The following is a 21,354-nucleotide window of genomic DNA, read 5'->3' on the forward strand; positions in this document are numbered from 1 at the left end:
TGCTCTCTCGCTCTGGTCGACGTGTGCGCGCGCGCTCTTCCGGGAGAAGTGCCCGTACAAGGAATTCCGACCTTTATGACGTTACAAAGGCCCATACTCGAAAAAAAGATTGCGAAGTTTATGAGGATTTGAGTATTTTTGGCACAGAAATGGCAAAGAGTATTTTTGGCACACCCAAAGCACCCTAGCATTATTACGGTCAGTTTTGCACTTTTGTTCTTTTGCAGAATGGCTCTTTAGATCAGCTCCTTCATAGACTACCAGATGTCCTTACAGGACTCACCAGCCAAAACAACGTGAAGGTGAGTAAGACACCTGTGAGAGCTCAAACTTCTCCTGATCTCTTCATTCAGCTGTGATGTGTTCTCTCTCAGGTCTGGTTTAATAATAAAGGATGGCATGCCATGGCATCATTTGTGAATATTATGAACAATGGTCTCCTTCGTGCCAACTTGCCGCCTGACGTGGAAAGACGCAGATATGGAATAACAGCCTACAATCACCCGCTCAACCTCACGAAGGAGCAGCTGACGGAGATGGCCCTGTATGTAATATCTGTTTGCTGAGAGGTCTGATGGGGACTTTTCACTATCTCAAATGACAGACCGGAAGTCATTCAATATTTGAACTTTTGTGGCTAGACCGTATGCAACCGGATGTGATGTAATCTACTAAAAACTATATAATATTTTCCCACTAAAACATTATACTTTAAACACTTTTTATTTACTGCCACTAGGGGATGAAATGCGACAAATTATTCCGAATTATAATTCGGCTTACAAATTATTGCCTCGCGAAAAGTTTTTCATGACACTCTGTCATGGGAAAAGGTGCAACTCTAGTAAAGCTAAAAATTGTCAATGCTTTTTTCTTTCTGGTCTCTGCAGGATGACCACTTCAGTGGACGTTCTGGTGTCCATATGTGTTATTTTCGCCATGTCATTTGTTCCTGCCAGTTTTGTGCTCTTCCTTATTGAGGAACGGGTCAGTAAATCAAAACATCTGCAGTTTGTCAGTGGAGTGAAACCCATCCTGTACTGGACTACCAATTACTTATGGGACATGGTGAGTGCTGTGGGTTTGATGTGACTGTGAAACGTCTTTAAATGGTTATCCTAATTGATTTCATATTTGTGGTGTTCTTGTGTTTCAGTTGAACTATACAGTACCAGCCACTATGGTGGTCTTCATCTTCATCAGCTTCCAGCAGGAATCATATGTGTCTGAGAAGAATCTACCTGCACTGGTGCTCCTACTGTTGCTGTATGGGTGAGAAAGACATTTACTGGTTCAATTAATAACTCTTCAGCACATTAGTACATTTACTAACACTGCGTACAGAAATATCACATGTTTTGTTTTGGTGGTCCCCAGCATGGGAGTGCTGGTGTCCCCACAGCCTGTTTTAGCAGCTTAATCAGCTAAACTTCCTTGCAGTTTCCACCACCTTGACCAGCTCTAACCAGCATAAATCAGTAATGCGCTGTTTGTTTGTTTCTGCTGCAGTTGGTCTATCACTCCACTCATGTACCCAGCCTCCTTCATCTTCTCAGTCCCCAGCACTGCCTATGTGGTCCTTACCTCCATCAACCTCTTCATTGGCATCAATGGCAGTGTCGCCACCTTCGTCCTGGAGCTATTTGTCGATGAGGTGAGGTACATAGACCACACAGATACTGACTGGTTAGCCTGATTCACTAGGGTGACCAGATTTCTCATGGTGGAATATGGGACAGGATGGAGAAACTCCACATGATGGGCATTTTGACAACTGTGTATTTGACCATTCAAGCGCAAAGAGAGGTGAATTTGAGATCGCGCACTGTCTGAGAGATCGCTTCTGGTATGTGTCATTCAGTGCGATACCGCATTGAGTTTTTTTACTGCGCATAATAACTCGAATAAACTCTTTTTGAAGATCCTCGTTAAATGTACACACACGCTTCTTTGACATCTTCACGTCTGATTTGATCTCGTCTGCTCTCTCTAATATCCCGCCTTCACTAACTGCTGATAACGAATTGTGATTGGATGGTAATTTTGCTCTCCAAAATATACTATGACAAGATTGGCTACCTTTGATTAGGCTATTCTCGCATGACAGAGGACCACTACTCGCTTTTATGATCACATAGCAAAGAAAATTTAGGAAAGAAGCAAACATGATTTTTTATATTAAGTCAGGACACTAAAAATAGAGCTGAATACATGACTGTCCCAGAGAAAACGGGACGTCTGGTCACCCTATGATTAACCCATGTACTGTACATGTTTCTGGGTCAGCATCCTTAGTTTTGGAAAAACATTCCTATCAACAATTCTTTGCTTAAATACACTACTGTTCAGAAATTTGGGATTTTATGTTTTTGAAAGAAGTTTTCTAAACAGTGCCATTGTTCAGCTGAAGTCAGTTCAGTGTTGATTCAGTTCCATTGTAAAGATAATCAATTATTAAATTAGTTCATTACATCATCCAGCTTAGTTCAGATCTCATCCAATAGTGTCAGTGCAGTCAAATCAATAATATAGTTGAATATTAAGTGTTCAAAAGAACAGCATTTATTTTAAATCGAAATCTTTTTTAACATTATAAAAGTCACTTTTGATCAATTTAATGATTTAATGACTTCATCCTTGCTGAAAAAAAGTAATGTGTATACTACTACTAATGCTACTTGTTATTTATTTCTTATTTTTATTAATATAGTAATAATAATAATAAAAATATATAATATAAAATTTTAATTCAAAACCAACATTCATTAAAAATCATGAATAAATAACTAATAATAATAAAATGGAAGCAAAAATTACAAATTTCATCTCTTCTTTATTTTATTTTCATGTTGTACTCAGCATTTGAATGAGGTCAACAGGATCTTGAAGAAGGTCTTTCTGATCTTCCCTCACTTCTGTCTGGGTCGAGGTCTCATTGACATGGCCAAGAACCAGGCCATGGCAGACGCATTTCAGCGGCTGGGTATTTTTACAAAGACCTCTTTCAGTGATAAACAAATATTTCTGCAATAGGCATGAACATCTGTAAGTTTCGCATATGTATTAATTTTGTTGATGTCAACAGGAACCAAACAGAATCTGGAGCCTTTATCCTGGGATTTTGTCGGGAAAAACCTGTTTGCCATGGCGATGGAAGGAATTGTGTTCTTCATCTTCACTGTTCTCCTGCAGTATAAATTCTTTATTAATTTTAGGTACATTTGTATGTTTAAATATCATGATATTGAATAAATCAACACATACATGCAGTAATAAATAAATAAATATTTTCCCTTCAGTCGATGGTCGGGCTTTGTGCTGCCCCCGCTGGGCACGGAGGATGAGGATGTGGCAAGAGAGAGAGACCGTGTGAAGAACGGTAGAACTGTGGGAGATATTCTCGTCCTTACAGACCTCAGTAAGGTACAGAACCGCACCGAATACTACACAAGAAGCTGTATAAAATGTTGTTTAACCTATTCAATAGTAAAATACGGACTCATTGTGTCTCTGCAGGTATACAAGGCAGGCAGGAAGCCAGCGGTGAATCGACTTTGCTTGGGCATTCCACGGGGAGAGGTAAGCAGAGTGCCATATCCCAGAACTCTCCTGGAAACATTTATACTAGCTCCTTGTTTTTCCGTTGTGATAGTTTAAACTGCTGCAAGTGTCTTCTTTTCCCATGGCAGTGTTTTGGACTTCTTGGTGTTAACGGCGCTGGGAAAACCTCAACCTTCCGCATGCTAACAGGAGACACCCATATTACTTATGGGGAAGCATTTCTTAGCAACCACAGGTTAGACCTTTGACATGTGATGAACATTAGCAATATTCCTACTTCCTACTTCCTACTTTCACTTAGTATTATTTTACCCTGGCAACTACCCACAACCCCCTAACATACATGCATTTTTTTTTATTTAGTGTTCTTACAGAAATGGAGAAAGTTCATCAGCTGATGGGCTACTGTCCTCAGTTTGATGCCATCAGTGACCTGCTGACAGGACGTGAGCACCTGGAGTTCTACGCTCGCCTCAGAGGAGTTCCAGAAGCTCATGTTGCAAAGGTACAGGATGCTCCAAAAATATTATTATTATTACAAAAGTGCAGTCTGAGCACATAATACTAGATATAAGTGTTAATTATAGGTCAGGGGGTCTCAGAAAACTAGTGATTCTGAGCTTGTTTCAAATGGACCCTCTAGTCATAATATATTTTTGTATTAAAATCCATGGTTGGTTGGCTTCACATCTTCTGGCAAGTAGGTAGGGGTGGGAGAAAAAAATCAATGCATTGCGATTCTCTAATGATTCTGGATCAATTTCAGAATGGATTCTGATTTCTGATTTTCATGCGCAATGATGACGCTGCGTATTTTAGAAACACCCATATTCTGCTTGCTTCCAATTCCTCACACACACCACTTGAAACTTCCATAAAATTCCAATTCCTCACACACACTCCATAAAATAATCTTTGTTAAAGTTTGGAAAAGTTGAAGCGAATTGTGCGAAGAGAAATGTGCGTTTTGCTTGATGTTACACCGGTATTTTCCTTACAGATGCTCTAAGAAGGCATCATTTATGAAATGCAGTGGGCTTATATATCAAAAATATGAAACTCACTGACAGAAGGCTGTTTTCAATTTCAAATGCTCACATGCGCTTTGTGAAGAGCGCTCGTGCATGTGGCTGTGTGCAACTCTGTGTAAGTGGTTAAATGTACTTGCATCTCAAAATGGTTTTATGACACGAAATTAATGTAAACAGTCAGTTATGTCTTAAGGCATTAAACACAGGACAAACCACGACTTATATTTCAAAAGAGAAAGAGAAAAACTCACAGCTCTTGAATGGGAAACGTTCAGATACTCTTGAATACTGAAAGCACTCTTTGTTTATTGCTTGTAATTTTTTTTTTTTTATTATTTACTACTTGCTTTTATGTTTTGAAGCTGTATTACTTTATATATTTAAAATTCCTAACACAATTGTTTTATTTTTTTAATGTTGTAATTATTTTAAAAAGTACTTATAATTGCATATGTAATGAAAATCTTAATCTTTTTTTTTTTTTTTTTTAAGATTTATTTTTGGCATTTTTGCCTTTATTATGATAGGACAGTAAGCAGAGAGGAAACGAAGTGGGGGAGAGAGAGGGGGACGGGATCGGGAAAGGTGCCACATGACTTTTTTTATTATTTAAAGTTGGTAAACTAATTAATTAATAGGAAAAAAAGCAGATCAAGAATCGTTTTGAAATTGGATCGTGACTCCCAGAATTGGAATTGGATCGTGAGGTGCCTAAAGATTCCCACCCCTACACGCAGGTGTTTGAGACCCCTGTTTTAAAAACTGTGACACACCAAGCTGATAGTTTTCTGTGGTGTGACACCTGCTGACAGGTAGATGCAGAACTTACAAGCTATTTGGCCGTAAACTTTGCGGTGTGTTTAAGCGCAACTTTTTGGTGACGTGAGGCGACACCACAGTCGACCTTTGTCTCCTCTAGTTCTTTGATGCTGGTTTGAGGTGATTAGTCAATAAGCACTGTAGATCGCTTACAGTCCTTTTTCATACCTGTCCTGTAGGTGGCGCAGTGGGGAGTTCAAAAGCTTGGTCTGAGTCAGTATGCTGAGCGAGAGGCTGGGGGATACAGTGGAGGAAATAAGCGCAAACTCTCCACCGCCATTTCCCTTATTGGAGCTGCACCTGTCATATTCTTGGTATGTTTGCTACCATCACACTGTTGTATGATGTAGCTGTAAATGGCATTTTACAACCTCGTCTGTGATTTTCAGGATGAGCCTACGACTGGGATGGACCCAAAGGCCAAGCGCTTCCTCTGGAACTGCATTCTCAGCGTAATCAAACAGGGACGATCTGTTGTTCTCACCTCTCACAGGTAGAGGACACTATTACAGTTTCATATAGGTAGCCTCAATGGATGGAAATAAAAAAATCACATTCTGTTTTCTAAATTATTGTGAAATGATTCATCCATGTATACATTTAATTAAGTGAATCCGGTGAAACTAAAGTTCTCTCTGGTGTTGTATGCAGAAATTTTTCAATCATTTAGTCCACTTAAACTCCACCCCTGCAAGCTCACGTTCACCTGCCTCTGTTTTTGAGCGCAATGCCCACATCTCAAAATCCAGTCAAGAACCTATGAACAAAACCGAGCCGTGAGAATCTGTAAAGAACATTGAAACGTTCATGTACAAAAATGAAGAACTGCCCACTTAGACCAGAAGAGATCATCTGATTGACATGTAAAACATCCGACCACAGTTCGTTTTGTTTTTACGTGAAACTTCAAATCCAAATATAAAGTATAAAGATTCCTCTATACATGATTCCTGAGAGTGATTCATGCGCAGAGGCATCTTTATACTTTATATTTGGACTTTCAGTTTACCATCTTAGAGAAATCAACTCTTTGAAAGATATTCTGACTTCAGATTAACTGATGGTTCTGCTGTCTTTGCAGCATGGAAGAGTGTGAGGCTCTATGCACCCGAATGGCCATCATGGTGAACGGCAGGTTCCAGTGTCTGGGCTCAGTCCAGCACCTGAAGAACAGGTAACAGTTCCGAATTAAACATTAGGTTAATATGAACAGCTTAGTATGTACTGCATGCAGTTTCAAAAATAGGATGCGAAACAGTATGCAGTATTATGCATATAGTAGTATGCCTCATTTTGTCATACGACCTCCATATATTGCACGTTCAATTCAGTGGCATCATGTCAGAATCAAACCGTTATTTGTAGAGAGATTAAATAGTGATTCAAGAGATTGTGGATGATATAAGTAATGTTAAAAAGAAAACAGTTTTGTGGCTGATGTCACTTTCAGTTCATTTCGTCTTAATGGAAAAGAGAGGTCAAGAAAATACTGCAAAACTAATATGAGTAGTATGCAATTTCCGCACATCAAGTCACCTTTATTTATATACAATACAGATTGTTACAATACAGTAATAAACAGGGAAATAACAGAATCAGAATATGTTTTGTTCAGTTCAATAACTGGAAAGTTAATATTAGTTATGAATGAGTCAGTTCAGTGAGTCAGTGAAGTTCAATAACAGTGTCTGTGTTGCAAAAATGCAGCTCTACAGGAGATAACAGTGTCATCAGTCAGCTCAATTCAGTTCAATAGTGTCAGTGCAGTGTAAGTGCAGTCAAATCAATAATATTACTAAATAGTGTCTTCTAACAATTTTTATTTCTGCCCTCTTTGTCTTTCCTACTAGGTTTGGAGACGGTTACACAATAATCCTTCGTTTGTCCACCCCGTCTACAGAACCATGCCCGGTGGAAACCTACATCCAGAACTCCTTCCCTGGGATCCAGCTGAAGGAGAGACATCAGAATGTTCTCCATTACCAGCTGCCATCACAAACCTGTTCGCTCGCTCGTGTCTTTGAGGTTCTGTCAAATAATTATAAGGAGCTGGGGATAGCTGACTACTCAGTGTCACAGACTACACTGGATCAGGTAAGAGTACAGTGCTGAGACTCTGCTGGTGTCTGCGCATGCAATAAGTGGGCGGGCAATATGCTAATGTTTCATTTTGACGTCATAACGAAATGGCTTGGGATTCGTTTTACAAATGACTCGTTTAATTGACTCAGAGTCGACTCTTACATTTGAGCGATTATAACTTTATATACGGTGCACTTGCAGATTTAAAACTTTGCAGATGTTTTCATTCACTTAGAGCTATGTTACACACTACATGAAAGGTCATTTTCAAAAATCCATAATAGGGGCACTTTAATATTAGTCCCAATAATTCCAAATTATGTTACATTTTCACTTTGTATTGTAGCACAGAGATTGATCACAAACAATATGGTCAAGAATCATGTTTGGATTTCTTACAGTTTGTCACAGAGATGTTTCACTCGCAGATTTTGTAGCAGCAAATCGCACATGCTGCCTCATGAAGAAACACAGACTGGCTGTATGACACTTTCATTCAAGCAGAATTTCACAATAAACATCGCTAAACTTTGTCAGTGTTGTCAGATCATCAGCGCTTTTTTGCAGCGCAAGAGAGAGCGTGTGCGTGTGGTTGCCAAATTGAAAAGATTAAGTAAAACACTGGGCGGAAAATGAATCCTTTTAAAAGAAAAGCTCAGTTTGGCGGATAAGATTTATTCTCATGACAACTTCAAGCAGGAAAGATAGTGGAGGCTTGTTATCAATGCAAGATAACAGAAGTGTCTAAATAAAAAAAAAAAAAAAAAAAAACATTTTCGGGACATATAATCAGTGGGGCGAATATAACGACAATTATATTTATTTAATTGAGAGAAGCAGAAATGATCATTAAAATAAAAAATTAATCATGCAGCCTTAATAGCACATGTAAAATAGTCCATTTTAAATTAATCAGAACTACTTTTTATTGATTCTTTTCAGTATTAGATGAAATATTAATATTTATAATAATTTAACATTTTTCACTGAGCTTGTTGCAGTGAATTTTAAGGGATTGCCCTCTCCACAAACACACATTTACTGTTATTTGGTTTACTGTTGTTTATCTACTTGCCTGAGGATGAATGATTATCACACACTTTTTTTCAAGTTGGTCACATAGATATGCTGCATTGACCAAAAGACAGCTGCTTGGTTTGAAAGTGACTTCTGTGTGTGAGCTGTGCTTCGTACATCGTTATACTATTGACAGCGGACCCTGTTTGCCTGTGAAATTTTGCTAATGTGACCACACTTATAGAATCTGGCCTGTAGAAGATATTTTAGATACAGCCTTGTGTCAGAAGGCATCTCTCTAGGTTTTAGAACAGGGATTGTTACTCACAACTAAGAGTGTTTTCCTCCTGCAGGTGTTTGTTAACTTCGCAAAGGAGCAGTCAGATGATGATCAGCTCAGGGAAGTCACAGTAAACGGTGGATCCGTGGCCAACAGACTTCAGCGGCCCACGGACCTCAAACTCGAGAAATTCAGCAGGTCTTCCACACCACACTCTCTTTCAACACCCTCTACAGATCAAGCTGCTCGCTCAGAACAAACCCCTGAGCCTTCATCTACTAGTTTAAAGACCAAAAAGAGTAAATCGAACAGTCCGTCAGTCTCAAGACAGCAACAGCAGATCCGGATGGAACCTGTTGGCGAGGCAGCTAACGGATCACACCCTCCTGAAGACCAGACTCTTGGGAGAAAAGATCCATCCATGTTATTTATTGTCAGTACCAAAACACAGGAAAGCAAAGTGTGAAAAAAAACAAAGATATTCAGAACCAAACAGTCATGATGTGGATCTCTGGTGGTCTTTGGTGCCTTCTTCACATATAATTTTCCAAAATTTTTATATAGTTACTTTAAAACCAATCAGTTATTAAATCTATTTGGCTGCCCTGATAACTCTGCAATTCCTCATTGATTGTATGTCAAGTTTTTATTCTGAAACTTGAAAATGACGCATGGCATCATTGGCAGGAATTCTTTCCCAGCCCTCTTTAACGCATAAATTTTGCATATTATTGTTATGATGTGAGTTGCACCTCCGTATAGGATTTGCTTTGTGCAACCCAATTTGGATATGATTTTTGCTGAATATGTTACATTATAACAGACCTCTGTTTTCTACATGTATGTAAAGGTCAAATGCGCAGTGTAGAGATGGTATCAAACTGAAAAACTGCCTTCATTTGCTCAACATTTGTATTTCCTGATTTTTTGTACTGTTTTAGATTTATTTCTATTTTTTATGTGATGCACTTTAGCTTAAAACGATTCTAATATCGTAGTCTGGATTATCACTGTATCTCTTCACTGCAAAGACTGTCACAATGCTTGACATGTAGCTTTTTTATGTAGTATTTATTGTATGTACATACCAGAGATATTATGTATGAAATTATGTTTGCAAGATTCCTTATGTGTATGATGCTGGATAAAATTCTAAAAAGTTAAAATGCTGCGATATTTATATGCAAATATATAAATCTGGGTACTGAAGTTTGGTGTGTGCGCACATTGATTTATTAAAAAAATGGATTGGTGTCCTTTTTATATTCGATTAACACAGTAACTATTTTCAAGGTTGCATATAGTGTATCTTGTCATAAACAAATCAGTAGAACATTGAAGAATGCTTTCTCTGTGACACTGAGTGAACTTGTCTTGTTTCTTAAAAGCTACAGGGAATCAGGGGAAATTATGTTTGTGAAGGGTATTTTTAGGCTTGACTTTATGGATGATTACTGTCTGGCACCGGAAATGGGGATGAAAGTAGCTCTGGTAATGCAGCTGTCTTTAACTGCAGTCACTTTCCTCCACCGTCATCATGGTCTCTTTGACCATATCTCACTTTTTAAACTGCTGAGACTGTACAACTCACTGTTTGAAAAAAAAAAAATATATATATATATAAAAAATTGACAGCATTAACAAAATCCTTTCCAGTCAGATCTTGATATAAAGTTCTATATAATACCTTGACCATTACCATAACATGTCATACAATACCTAAATATATTAATATAATTATTCTTTTATAATTATGCATGCAGTTTTTCGACCTCATGTTGAAACATTATATTCAATATTTGTACGTAACTTTGTCACACTTCACGACTATTTATAAAAAAAAAACTTAAAATGGTGAAAAACTTAAAATGGTTACCAAATACATAATCTAAGATATAATATAATATATAGCTTCTGTCAGGTTGAAGCGTTCTGAGGATATTTATTGGCTGAAATGGTTGTTATGGCTGTAGGGTTTTCAAAACCCCGCCCATTCTCTTTATCTAGTTAGCTATTAGCCATCGCGGCTAACGCCAGCTGTTCTGGACCTTTTCTCCTTATAAATTTCTTTGTTTGTGTCTCTGTCGTGTTTCTTTGTGAGAAGACTTTGAGATGGTTGTGTTAAATAGCAATGACAATGAGGAACAGGATGTAATGTAAGTGTATTTTTAGCTTGTAGCCGGTAGCTAATACGCCTATTTGTCTTAGCACATACACGTCAGTTGTTTTTGTTAGTCGGCCAAGCTTATTAGCTAAATTAAAAACAAACGTCAGATAATGTTACGTCTCTCAAGTCTTCGTTGCATCTAATGTTTTACAAAAGTGATGCACTTGTTTAAAACTGTGGTAGCAATGTAATGATTGTTTATGTCATGTTTAGCACCTCCGCTAAATGACAGGTCATTATATACAGAAATAAATATATGTAAGGTTATAATTAAACTAAGTAAAGTCAACTAGTTGGAAATAACTGGCATATCCGAATAAACTGTTAGAGTAAAATCAGTATTTCACATCTCATTTTCTGTAGGTTATTTAGTATAAATGTGTAATGTACTATTTACTGGTTTCTCTATAGGTGAACCTGGGCAGCTTCTTCACAACAAATAAAAATTAAATAATTATAGTAAAATAGACAACTAAAATTTGCATATGTTTTTGCAGAGATAAGCTGTGACCTATTTCTATGGGTAAGGCATCTGGCCTGTGGCTAGAGCTATAAATAAAAGCAGAGCAGTGGGTCCACTGAAGGATCTGTAGATTCACTACAGCAGTGCAGTGTGAAAAACTAAAACATTGTGACATTTAAAGTGAATTTTAATTCATAAATTTGTATCAGAGTAAATTTTGTGGCTGTCATGTGTGTGACTATGGAGTAAACCCTTTGGGAGAATAGTTTAGTAAACCAAAACATATCTGATTTCTGTTTCTCTTTCAGCCTAAATGAGCGGCGCTGCTCATCTCTACCCAACTCTCCTGCAAAACGTGTTTCTCCAGCCAAAAAGAAGCAGTTCTTTATTAACCAGGCCATCCGTAACTCGGACCTCACTCCCAGAGCCAAGGGCAGGAAGAGTCTGCGACGACAGGAAAACAGTGAGTCTTGGTTTGATGTCTGGATACTTCATTATTTATGTTTATGTTATTTACTATTTTATTGCCTACTGCACAGGAAATTTTTGCAAAAAATGAAAATTGTGTTATCATTTACTCACCTACTTGTCATTTCAAACACATATGACTTACCTTTTTTTTTCTGTGGAACACATGCTCTTTTCTATACAGACAAAAACACAAAAGTCTATATGATTTTTTTTATGACTGTACCATGGCTCTCATAGTTAATTTTTAGCATTAAGGTGTGGTCACATTAGTGATATTTCAATGTATGAAGCGCTGCTCACACAGATGTGACTTTCAAACCAAGCCGCTTTCTGTTAGTCAGTGCAGCGAATTTGCATTGAACTTAAAATTAAATCTGGCTGGGGACATTTTTTCACCCTCACACATTCCTGTTAAAATAATTGAAATTTGTCTGTGAAATTTAGCTGCGCAACAGTAACTGTTGCACTTTTAGGCCCTAAGTTACACCTGGTATTAAGATGCGTTTTGTCGATCGGATCACAAGTGGACGACGCTGTAAACTGGTGTATACTGTAAACGCAGGTGTAAACGGGGTCTAAAAAGTTTTGAGCTTGCCTACTTTCAACCACTTACAGAGGCATTCGACCGGATTGCTTTCATTGTGTAGACGTCATTTGGTCGAATGTGTGTGAAAAGCAACAAAAGACCTCCTACTCTCCACCTACTAACTTAATGCATAAACATTATGGGAAGTGCTCTAGCCAGATGAGATTTAAACTTTGTTTAAAGTTTGGTTTGAAGACGAAAAACATAAGCACAATGTTCTCTCACCATTCCTGTTTCTAACAAACACTCACAGCGTTCGGTGTGGTCTTGTGGCTATCAGAGCAGAAAGGAAAGCTACTGCTCTCCGTTTGTTTTTCCTAATGTCTCCGTGTTCTTTAATATGTACATTTTGCAAGCTTATAACCCATACATTTACCCGCCCACACACCCTGCCCTCCAAGAAATCACGACAGAAGTGGTTGAAAGTGGAGAAAAGAGACAGATTGAAATACCAGGTGTAAACCGGTATGTGTTTCCCTCGTCTACTTGTAATCCGATCGACCAAAACGCATCTTAATACCAGGTGTAAACAGAGCCTTACCGTAGCTCAATCAGTAGAGCAGCTCCAAAGTCATGGGTTTGGTTCCCAGGGAATGCAATATCCCCCAGACCATTACGCCACCACCAGCAGCCTGAACCGTTGACACAAGGCAGGATTGATCCATGCTTTCATGTTATTTACACCAAATTCTGACCCTACCATCTGAATGTTGCAGCAGAAATTGAGACTCATCAGACCAAGCAACGTTTTTCCAATCTTCTGTTGTCCAATTTCACAGAATCAGGGATCACAGAATCAGTACTCATGTGAATGTGCACAAAAGTTTTATTTAAATATAACACAAACACATAACTAGTCTAAACATACACACAATCACGCATGCATGGGTAAAATGGAAAGTGAAAGTGAATGAATAAAACAGAAACGGGGGAATGAAGCTATGGGAACGTAACCACACATAACAGTCAGTTCAACCTGAACAGAATTATCAGCACCTTGTTAACAAGGGGTCTTCAGCTTATACGAAACCTCTGTTTAGTTAAATGTACGATATACTTGCAATGCCTTAGCTGTTGAACGAGCGTCCGGAGCGCCACACCTTTCGAGTTTAGCTTGACCAATGAGAAAGGTACAATTTCCAAGCTGGAAAAATTCCTTTGTTTGGAAGCTGACTCATTTGCATGATCAGAGTGAGCTGGCAGTTAATACCCTGATTAATATACAAGCATATGATGCATGCTTTAAGGAGGTGATATACACCAATGTGCAGGGCGTTAAACGAGGATTATTTTAATAGGAATCATGATATCAATAAAGTTACAATATCTGATAGTTTCTAACATAACTGGAAAAACTAGAATAACAGTGTTGGAAAAGTCATCAGTCTCCTGATTTAATACTTCGTAGAACCACCTTTTGCTTTAATTACAGATCAACATTTACTTGAACACAGAAAAATGCAGTTGCTTAAGGATAGGAAGGTAAATGTCCTTTTCGATAGAAAAAATGTGGATGGACTTAAAGAGAGCCGTCCATTGTCACTCACCATGAAATTCAACTGAACTTGAGCAATTTTGCAAGGAATAATGGCCAAATATTCCCCAATCTAGGTGTGCAAAGCTAGTACAGACATATCCAAAAAGATTAATGGCTGTAATTAAAGCAAAATGTGGCTCTTCAAAGTATTAAATAAATTTTCAGAACTGTTGCTTTTTCTGTTGCTTGCTCCTTTGGCCTTGATAAGAGCTTGCATTCTTTTTATGTACTTTTCCACAATCTCTGTTGTTATTGACTTCCAAATAGTTTATAGTTGTTCCCAAAGACTTGCTTTTGATGAAACCTTTGAGCGATCTATCTTTAAATCCATTAAATTCCAACAATAATTATATTTTAGCATTACAAACATAACTGTGATTAAAGAGTTTACGCATACTGGTGTGGATTAACCATTCCAGAAACATAAAAAATGATTTTGGTAATCACCAGTACTGTTAGTTTAGGGCAGCTGTGGCACAAACCTCACATTGGGTGGTGGTCTAATAAATTTGTTATGCACTGTACTGTATATGTACTGTATTAAAGCATTGGCCAAATGCTTAAAATGAAAAGAAAAAAACTTTGTTTGGTGCAGAAAAATGATTATTTGTTACAGAGGGGGAAAAAAAAGTTTAGTTATGATATTGTAATATTTTGCAAACACTCTGCTTCTGCGTAGCTCGTTTTCTGGACAGTCTTTTGGAACCGGATGAATGCTCTAAAGAGGATGGTGAAGGGCATGAAACAGCCTCGCCCACCATCTTCACTGAAGCCTGCACCAATGGAAACTATGTGGAGGTAAAGCAAGTTTCTTTAACTGCTCTCAGTTAAGGGATATTTTGACTACTTTAACTCTCTCTCTAATGTCTCTCAGTACTGGAGTGATTTTATGAATCGTTCTGGGGAGGAGCAAGAGCGACTGTTGGCTCTGCTGGAGGAGGAGGCTCAAAGGACCCACTCTAACAAGAGCCATAAAGACCAAAGAAAGGGTCTGACATAAATTAATCACACAAACCCACTTTGCATCCAATAAGAGAGAGGGTTGCACACCAGTTTATCACACTACACACGACTTGTTTATGTTTGATGTATTCACTCTAGTGTAGACCACTACAGATGAGGCGTACTTCACACAGAGAGGCATTTGTACTTCACATGCTCTCTGTTGCCTTTAGTCCCCTTAACCCATGGCTCTAAACTGCATTTGAGCACTTAAGTTTTGTATAGTTTACATTTCAGTGCCTTAAGATCAGGGCTGTGTACAGACATTTTGGGGGGGCAGGTGCTCAAAAGAAAAAAAGGGCACCCCTCTCATAACTAGCCTACTATAACAATTACATATAAAAGTTAGTTACAACATCTTTAAATTACTTACATTTTTATTCAAATAAATAATTATGTCCTTTGTTGGCATTATGATATTCTAACTGAAAGAAATTACTATTCATCATTACTATTGTTTATATTACACTGCAATTAGTTATAGTTGCATGAATAATGTTATGAAATTAGTGTCTAAAATGTAACATTTTGAATATAGAAAAAATGAAATTATACTTTTCTATATATGATACTTTTATGTGAAACTAAAACCGCCAGTAGTGGGCAGCAAGTCTTAAAGAATTAGTTCACTTTCAAATGAAAATTACCCCATGATTTACTCACCCTCAAGCCATCCTAGGTGTATATGACTTTCTTCTTTCTGATGAACACAATTGGAGTTATATTCATAAATATCCTGACGCGTCCAAGCTTTATAATGGCAGTGAACGGGGCCAACGAGTTTGAGGTTCAAGAAAGTGCATCCATCCATCATAAACGTACTCCACACTCTGAAGCGAGCAATGCGTTTGTGTAAGAAAAATATCCATATTTAACAACTTATAAAGTAAAATACCTAGCTTCCGCCAGACCACCTTCCATATTCAACGTCGCGACTTAATCTTTTTCCGTAAGTTGAATACGGAAGGCGTAGGATGTAGCATAAGCGTTTTGAGCTGCGAGAGGCGTTACACTTTCTTCATAAGTTGAATACGAGAGGTGGTCTGGCAGAAGCTAGACTTGTTAAATATGGATATTTTTCTTACACAAATGCATCGCTTTGCTTCAGAAGGTCTTTATTAACCTCCCGGAGCCGTGTGGAGTACGTTCATGATGGATGGATGCACTTTCTTGAGCTTCAAACTCATTACCTCCGTTCACTGCCATTATAAAGCTTGGCTGCGTCAGGATATTTATTAATATAATTCCAATTGTGTTCATCAGAAAGAAGAAAGTCATATACACCTAGGATGGCTTGAGTGTGAGTAAATCTTGTAAATTTTCATTTTAAAGTGAACTAATCCTTTAAAAAGTGAGTCAAAGAATCATTCACTGATTTGTTCAAACCGGCTGATTCATTCATGAACAAAACACCACTCTGTATGTTGCAAGGAGATGCAACCATTCTGCTTTTTTCTAAACTATTTTCGTTCGTGAAATAGAGCAAAGAACAGTCAAAATGGACAATACTGTGTTTTAAATTAATATCAACTTATTGAACTGTTGTATTAAAATGAATCTTACGTTTGCAATCGTGCTGATATTGGGGAAAACAGCACTTTTGTTCGTGTGATACCTCTAAACCCCCCCCCCCCTCCCCCCACTCTGCCCTAAACTCAGGCACTGGTTGAGCCAGAAGTCGGACGTGTCGGGACGCTCAAACAAACAGAGCAATGTTTCGATAGCTCCACAGTATTTGCACTCTGTATAGGTGAACTTATGCATGATTTACTTACGGTTGTCTTTGCCGTTAATCTGGGGATTTGAAGTATTCCAATAATAAAAAAATTACACACTTCATCTTCATTAATTCAATGATGGGCAGATTATTTCTAATTATATTTGACATATTTGTGATGATCATTCTCCTATCCTTTGAGCAGTAAATCCTGCTCTCAGGGCTCAGGAATGTTACCAGAGGATTGATCGAAGGCTGCGTGCGACGCTGAGACGCAGACAGATTCCCATGGTGACGCTCTTTGGCATTTGCTTGATCTTTGTCTTTTGCTTTTTAACAAGTGTTCCGCCTATATCCCTTTCTCTTGTCATATTATTCTTTTTTCTGTGTGATATCTGTTCATTCATTTTCTTTGTTTAAGGGAGTGTTGGAAGGTCTGGAATCCAGTCTGCTGGGATTCTTCATGGCACATCCACACTCAATTTACATTACCAAACTCAGCAGCAGGTGCACAATCTACCACAGTTAATGCATCTCTCACCTCCACAGACTAATTCAGACCTCCACTAACAATTAAACATGCATGTTTGCAATTGTTGCTTGAGAAATTGAAAGCAGTAATGGTAGTGTATCAGAAGAATACCATGTTTTGATTCAGACGTGTCTGTGTTTCTGCAGTTATGAGCGACTGCTCTTTCATGCCATCTGCCAATACATGGATCTGACCTCTGCTAGTGAGTGAACTTTATTACTTCATTCCGACGTAGCCAATTTATGGTTGTTTTCATATGAGGCTGATGTGAATTCATTTGAACAAACTCATTTGTGTATATATTATGTACTGTAGACTGCAGTGGAATTTTCAAGAACTCGAGAAGGTTTTTCCCTTTAATGTTTTTGTCAATTATACACATTAAACCTGTTTTTGCTTTAGTTAAAATAAAAAAAATAAAAATTTGATTTATCATTGGCTAGCATACTCTTTTGTAATTGATCATAATTGGCATAATTGATCATGCCATTAACAATTTTAAAAGTTCTTACAAAAAAAAAAAAATGCTAGCTTTGATCCTAATGTGAGTTAATTATAAATATTTTAAAATACATTTTTAACAACCTGGGATAGCAGGTTAACACCACTGACAATTCTCAAATAATGTGATTTTTCACAACTAAATGTAGAAACTCAGAGTTTTACCAGTATCTCCTTGACGCACATGACCTAAGGAAAAACTAAAATGTGTGATTTTTCTGCAGGCTCTGACTGTAATGGTGCTCGACAGACTGAGGTAGTCAACAAACAGGAAGAGTTCCTGCCTCCTCAGTCTCTGCTCTCTGCCTACCTGGAACAGATGAGCTAAGCTGCTATGAATCCTGGCCACAACCAGTACCATTGCTGTTCATCCAGCCAGAACCGGCACCGCTGCCTCTTACCTGGCCAACATGAACTGTGCGTGTGGCATTATGTCATAGGACCTGACCTGCAGGCCTTGTCTTTTAGGAGAGACTGCCTAACTAGCGTGATCACTGTACTCAGTGTCACTGTCTCTTTCATTTACTTTTTAAATGCATTTTCTGATGTTTTGGAGCACATATTAGTAGATGTTACTATAACTGTCTTTATAAATAATCTGATTCTTTTTCCATGTTCCAGGCAGAATTTTACTGTCATGGCATCTTTGTATTCAAGTAGAAACATAATTGTGTATGAACTCGAGAATATGATTGATAATTGACAATTATTGTTTTTGATGTTCATGATCTTAACATAAAAATTCACAGTCAAAAACCTACAACTCAGGCTCCTAAAAGGATGACATGTTCTAAATCAGCACACATATCACAAATCTCATGATGGTTATGCAGTTATTGTATGTGTATACCCGTACAATGTGTTTATTTTTACTGCACACATACTGCACAACATTTTACTATTGACATGCATTTGATTTGTGCAGACTTGTAATTCTGCTCATTTACTTTAGCCAGTCCTGCCTGACAAGAGGGATCTGTAGTCCTTTTATATCCAGCATTCTATAACATGAATTTGAGTAAAACAGTACTTGTTTGTTAATCTGCAGTTATCAGGTGTCACACACTTCTTTTTTTTTTCCTGTTAAGGATCTGCCAACATGCACTTAAAACTGCCTTACCTGTACATGCCATATTTGTCAGTTTTGCTTTTTCGTATTTATATATTGAGCCTTTACATCAAGGTTATTTGGTTTACATACACGGGAAATCTTTTGATGTTTTATACCATCAAGGGTCTTGAGACACTTGAGCAGTTCTTGCATTGGTGTTTATAACCAAAGTGTGTGTGTGTGTGTATAGTGCTGATTCTCAGGCATCACCCTTCATGAATGTGGACTTTTACATTACTCTCAATCACCTAAAAACAGGTGTGTTGAACCCTTTTGCGACGAAGAGTTAGCTTTTTAGAATAATATTTATACTTTTGTGCCAATATTTGAGTTTAATGCTATTTATACACCATGGTGGCAGAACATGAATACACACCATAGAGCGCTTCATTGTATTTAGTTTTGTCTGTTGCTAGTACCTGTTAAAATGGTATCAATCTTTTAACTGAGATCATATTGTGTGATTATTTTATGGATCGAAATGCAAGTCATGTGGACATAACCATGAAAATAAAAACGTTCTGGTAAAGCTCGGCTTCCTGTATTCATGTTGTTGTGAAATATTAATTTACAAATAAGGTTTAAAGGCTTGGTTGAAAAACACCAATGCCCTGTTCAAGTTCCCATTCTGGCTCTAGTTTCACCACAAAAACAACTTTTTTCATCATTTCCTCACTTTTGATCTAAACCTGTATGACTAACTTTCTGCAGTGAACTTAATGAATTTAAATATTTGAGTGAATGATTTTAAATGATTTCCATTTTTTTTTTTTACATTTAAATATTTACCTGAAAATTGATAAAAGAACACATATTACACAGACACTTCACATGTAATATTATTAGATTATAAGTTAACTGCATTTAATAGATTTTACTTCCAATAAAACATTTGCAATGCGTTTGTAAAAGGTCTTTTTATGCATGTTTGGCCTGAGTTTTTGTTGCATTTGCACTGCTCTGACCAGCAGGCGTCACCAGCGTGTGGCGTCTCGAAAGCTTGGAAACAGTGAATCATTTTGTGAAGTAATTGGTTCAATTGATTCGAAGCTTTGAAAAGCTTCGTTTCTCCCATCACTGCTTACGACACGCCATGGCGATCTCTAACTGAATTGCTTTTTAATAATAGCTGCAGAAAATGCTTGTGTTCATATCTGAAACCATTGTTGAGATCAGGATCATTACAACAAGCCAGCTGGTGCTAGTATATGACCTTTAAGAAAACAAAGACACTCCAAACGTGCTCTGAGGGAGGCCTTCACCAGACTCGGGCTTTCACTGTTATAGCAAAAGCAACACGTGGAAGAAACCGAAACACAACTCTTTTTTTCAATCAATTATTAAGCCTCCTAAGACGCTGACAAAAATTGCCAAGGCTGACTGTATTTCAAGTCATCCCGGTGGGGTATTGGGTAAAGTTATCTGCTCATCCACGACAGGGTGGTATCAAGCTTTAAACTACCATACAATCAGCATTTTGGCCCTGATGAATGAATGGTGTGTCTACGAAACAGGCAAGCGATGTGCACAAAAAGGTTTATTCCTTGTACTCTCTTCACTTAAAGAAAAAAGTGTGCTGTTTCCGTAAATCTAAGGGGGAGAGAATTATGGGTATCCTCGAAGCAAAGGGGAGGTCATAACCCTCAATCTCCAAGAACATGTTTGAGTTTGGGATCGATTCAACGAGCCCCCTACGAGGTCGGGTAGGATAATGAAGAGTGCAAGGACACTGTAAACATATTCTGAGGGAGGTCCAATGCCAGCTTTGTTACCTCTGGCGTTCTCCCTTGGTTCTTCTAGGACTGCTAATCCATTGTGCTCTGCACGCTTGGGTTCGAATCCCATCCTCGTCGTTCGATGGCTTCGGAGAGCCCAGTGCAAAGCATGATGGGAAGTGAAAGTCCTGTTTGATTGAGTCCTGGTTGAGTTTACTTAATTGAAACGTGTTATTTTAATATGAAAACATCAAGTCAAAAAGTAATTGTTTCAAGCCAATTTAACATGAAGCAATTAAATTTGAACCAGAAACCTAATACAATGGTGTTGAATCAAAATAAGTTGTTTAAATAAAGTGGACAGCATCAAAAAATCATTTTTTTGAGTGATCCGGCCAGGTAATTTTACTATCCTTCCTGTCTTTTACTTTAAAAAAAAATGTATCTGGTGAAGTGTGAAACACTTATTGTCAACTAGTGTTGTTTTTGGCGGCCTGTTTTAATTTTAGTTTTAGACTAGTCTTTGTGTCAAGCTGTCATTTTAGTTTTTATTAGTTTTAGTCACGTTCATACTCTTTTTAGTCTAGTCAAGTTTCAGTCGACTAAAAGTCTGAGCATTTTGGTCTTATTTTAGTCAGAATTATCCATGACTATTTTAGTCTAGTTTTAGTCGACGAAAATTGTATTTTAGTCTTTTTTTTTAGTAATGCAATATTTAACCCAGTAAATATAGTATAAGTACCTAGTAGTATAGACGAAACC

The 21,354-nt window shown here is 37.7% G+C and overlaps 2 protein-coding genes across 2 annotated transcripts in view; both read left to right on the top strand.

Annotated features, from left to right (window-relative positions):
• Window positions 1-9,999, top strand: part of abca7 (ATP-binding cassette, sub-family A (ABC1), member 7) — a 34,807-nt gene extending 24,808 nt beyond the window's left edge. Inside the window, 16 exon segments of the mRNA XM_051912023.1 lie at window positions 228-302; window positions 375-544; window positions 891-1,068; window positions 1,157-1,272; window positions 1,510-1,654; window positions 2,860-2,983; window positions 3,086-3,215; window positions 3,300-3,423; window positions 3,517-3,579; window positions 3,690-3,796; window positions 3,925-4,066; window positions 5,591-5,725; window positions 5,801-5,904; window positions 6,493-6,585; window positions 7,262-7,505; window positions 8,864-9,999. Of these exon segments, the coding sequence (XP_051767983.1) occupies window positions 228-302; window positions 375-544; window positions 891-1,068; window positions 1,157-1,272; window positions 1,510-1,654; window positions 2,860-2,983; window positions 3,086-3,215; window positions 3,300-3,423; window positions 3,517-3,579; window positions 3,690-3,796; window positions 3,925-4,066; window positions 5,591-5,725; window positions 5,801-5,904; window positions 6,493-6,585; window positions 7,262-7,505; window positions 8,864-9,256 (2,343 nt within the window). The 3' untranslated portion in view covers window positions 9,257-9,999.
• A 756-nt stretch (window positions 10,000-10,755) lies between these two features.
• On the top strand, window positions 10,756-19,406 carry r3hdm4 (R3H domain containing 4). The gene is made up of 8 exons (XM_051912039.1): window positions 10,756-10,946; window positions 11,729-11,883; window positions 14,694-14,812; window positions 14,889-15,003; window positions 16,939-17,024; window positions 17,155-17,240; window positions 17,412-17,467; window positions 17,991-19,406. The coding sequence occupies exons 1-8, from the start codon at window positions 10,903-10,905 to the stop codon at window positions 18,092-18,094; spliced, it is 765 nt and encodes a 254-aa protein (XP_051767999.1). The 5' UTR covers window positions 10,756-10,902; the 3' UTR covers window positions 18,095-19,406.
• The last annotated feature ends 1,948 nt before the right edge of the window (window positions 19,407-21,354 follow it).

The sequence above is a fragment of the Ctenopharyngodon idella genome, chromosome 11 (genome assembly GCF_019924925.1).
Source record: "Ctenopharyngodon idella isolate HZGC_01 chromosome 11, HZGC01, whole genome shotgun sequence".
Lineage (NCBI taxonomy): Eukaryota > Metazoa > Chordata > Actinopteri > Cypriniformes > Xenocyprididae > Ctenopharyngodon > Ctenopharyngodon idella.

Excerpts from the sequence above, each read along its gene's own strand:
- r3hdm4 (XM_051912039.1), top strand. The coding sequence starts at position 10,903 with ATGGTTGTGTTAAATAGCAATGACAATGAGGAACAGGATGTAAT. Across the intron at positions 10,947-11,728 it reads AATGAGGAACAGGATGTAAT|CCTAAATGAGCGGCGCTGCT; the intron begins GTAAGTGTATTT and ends TTTCTCTTTCAG. Across the intron at positions 17,025-17,154 it reads GACGCAGACAGATTCCCATG|GGAGTGTTGGAAGGTCTGGA; the intron begins GTGACGCTCTTT and ends TCTTTGTTTAAG.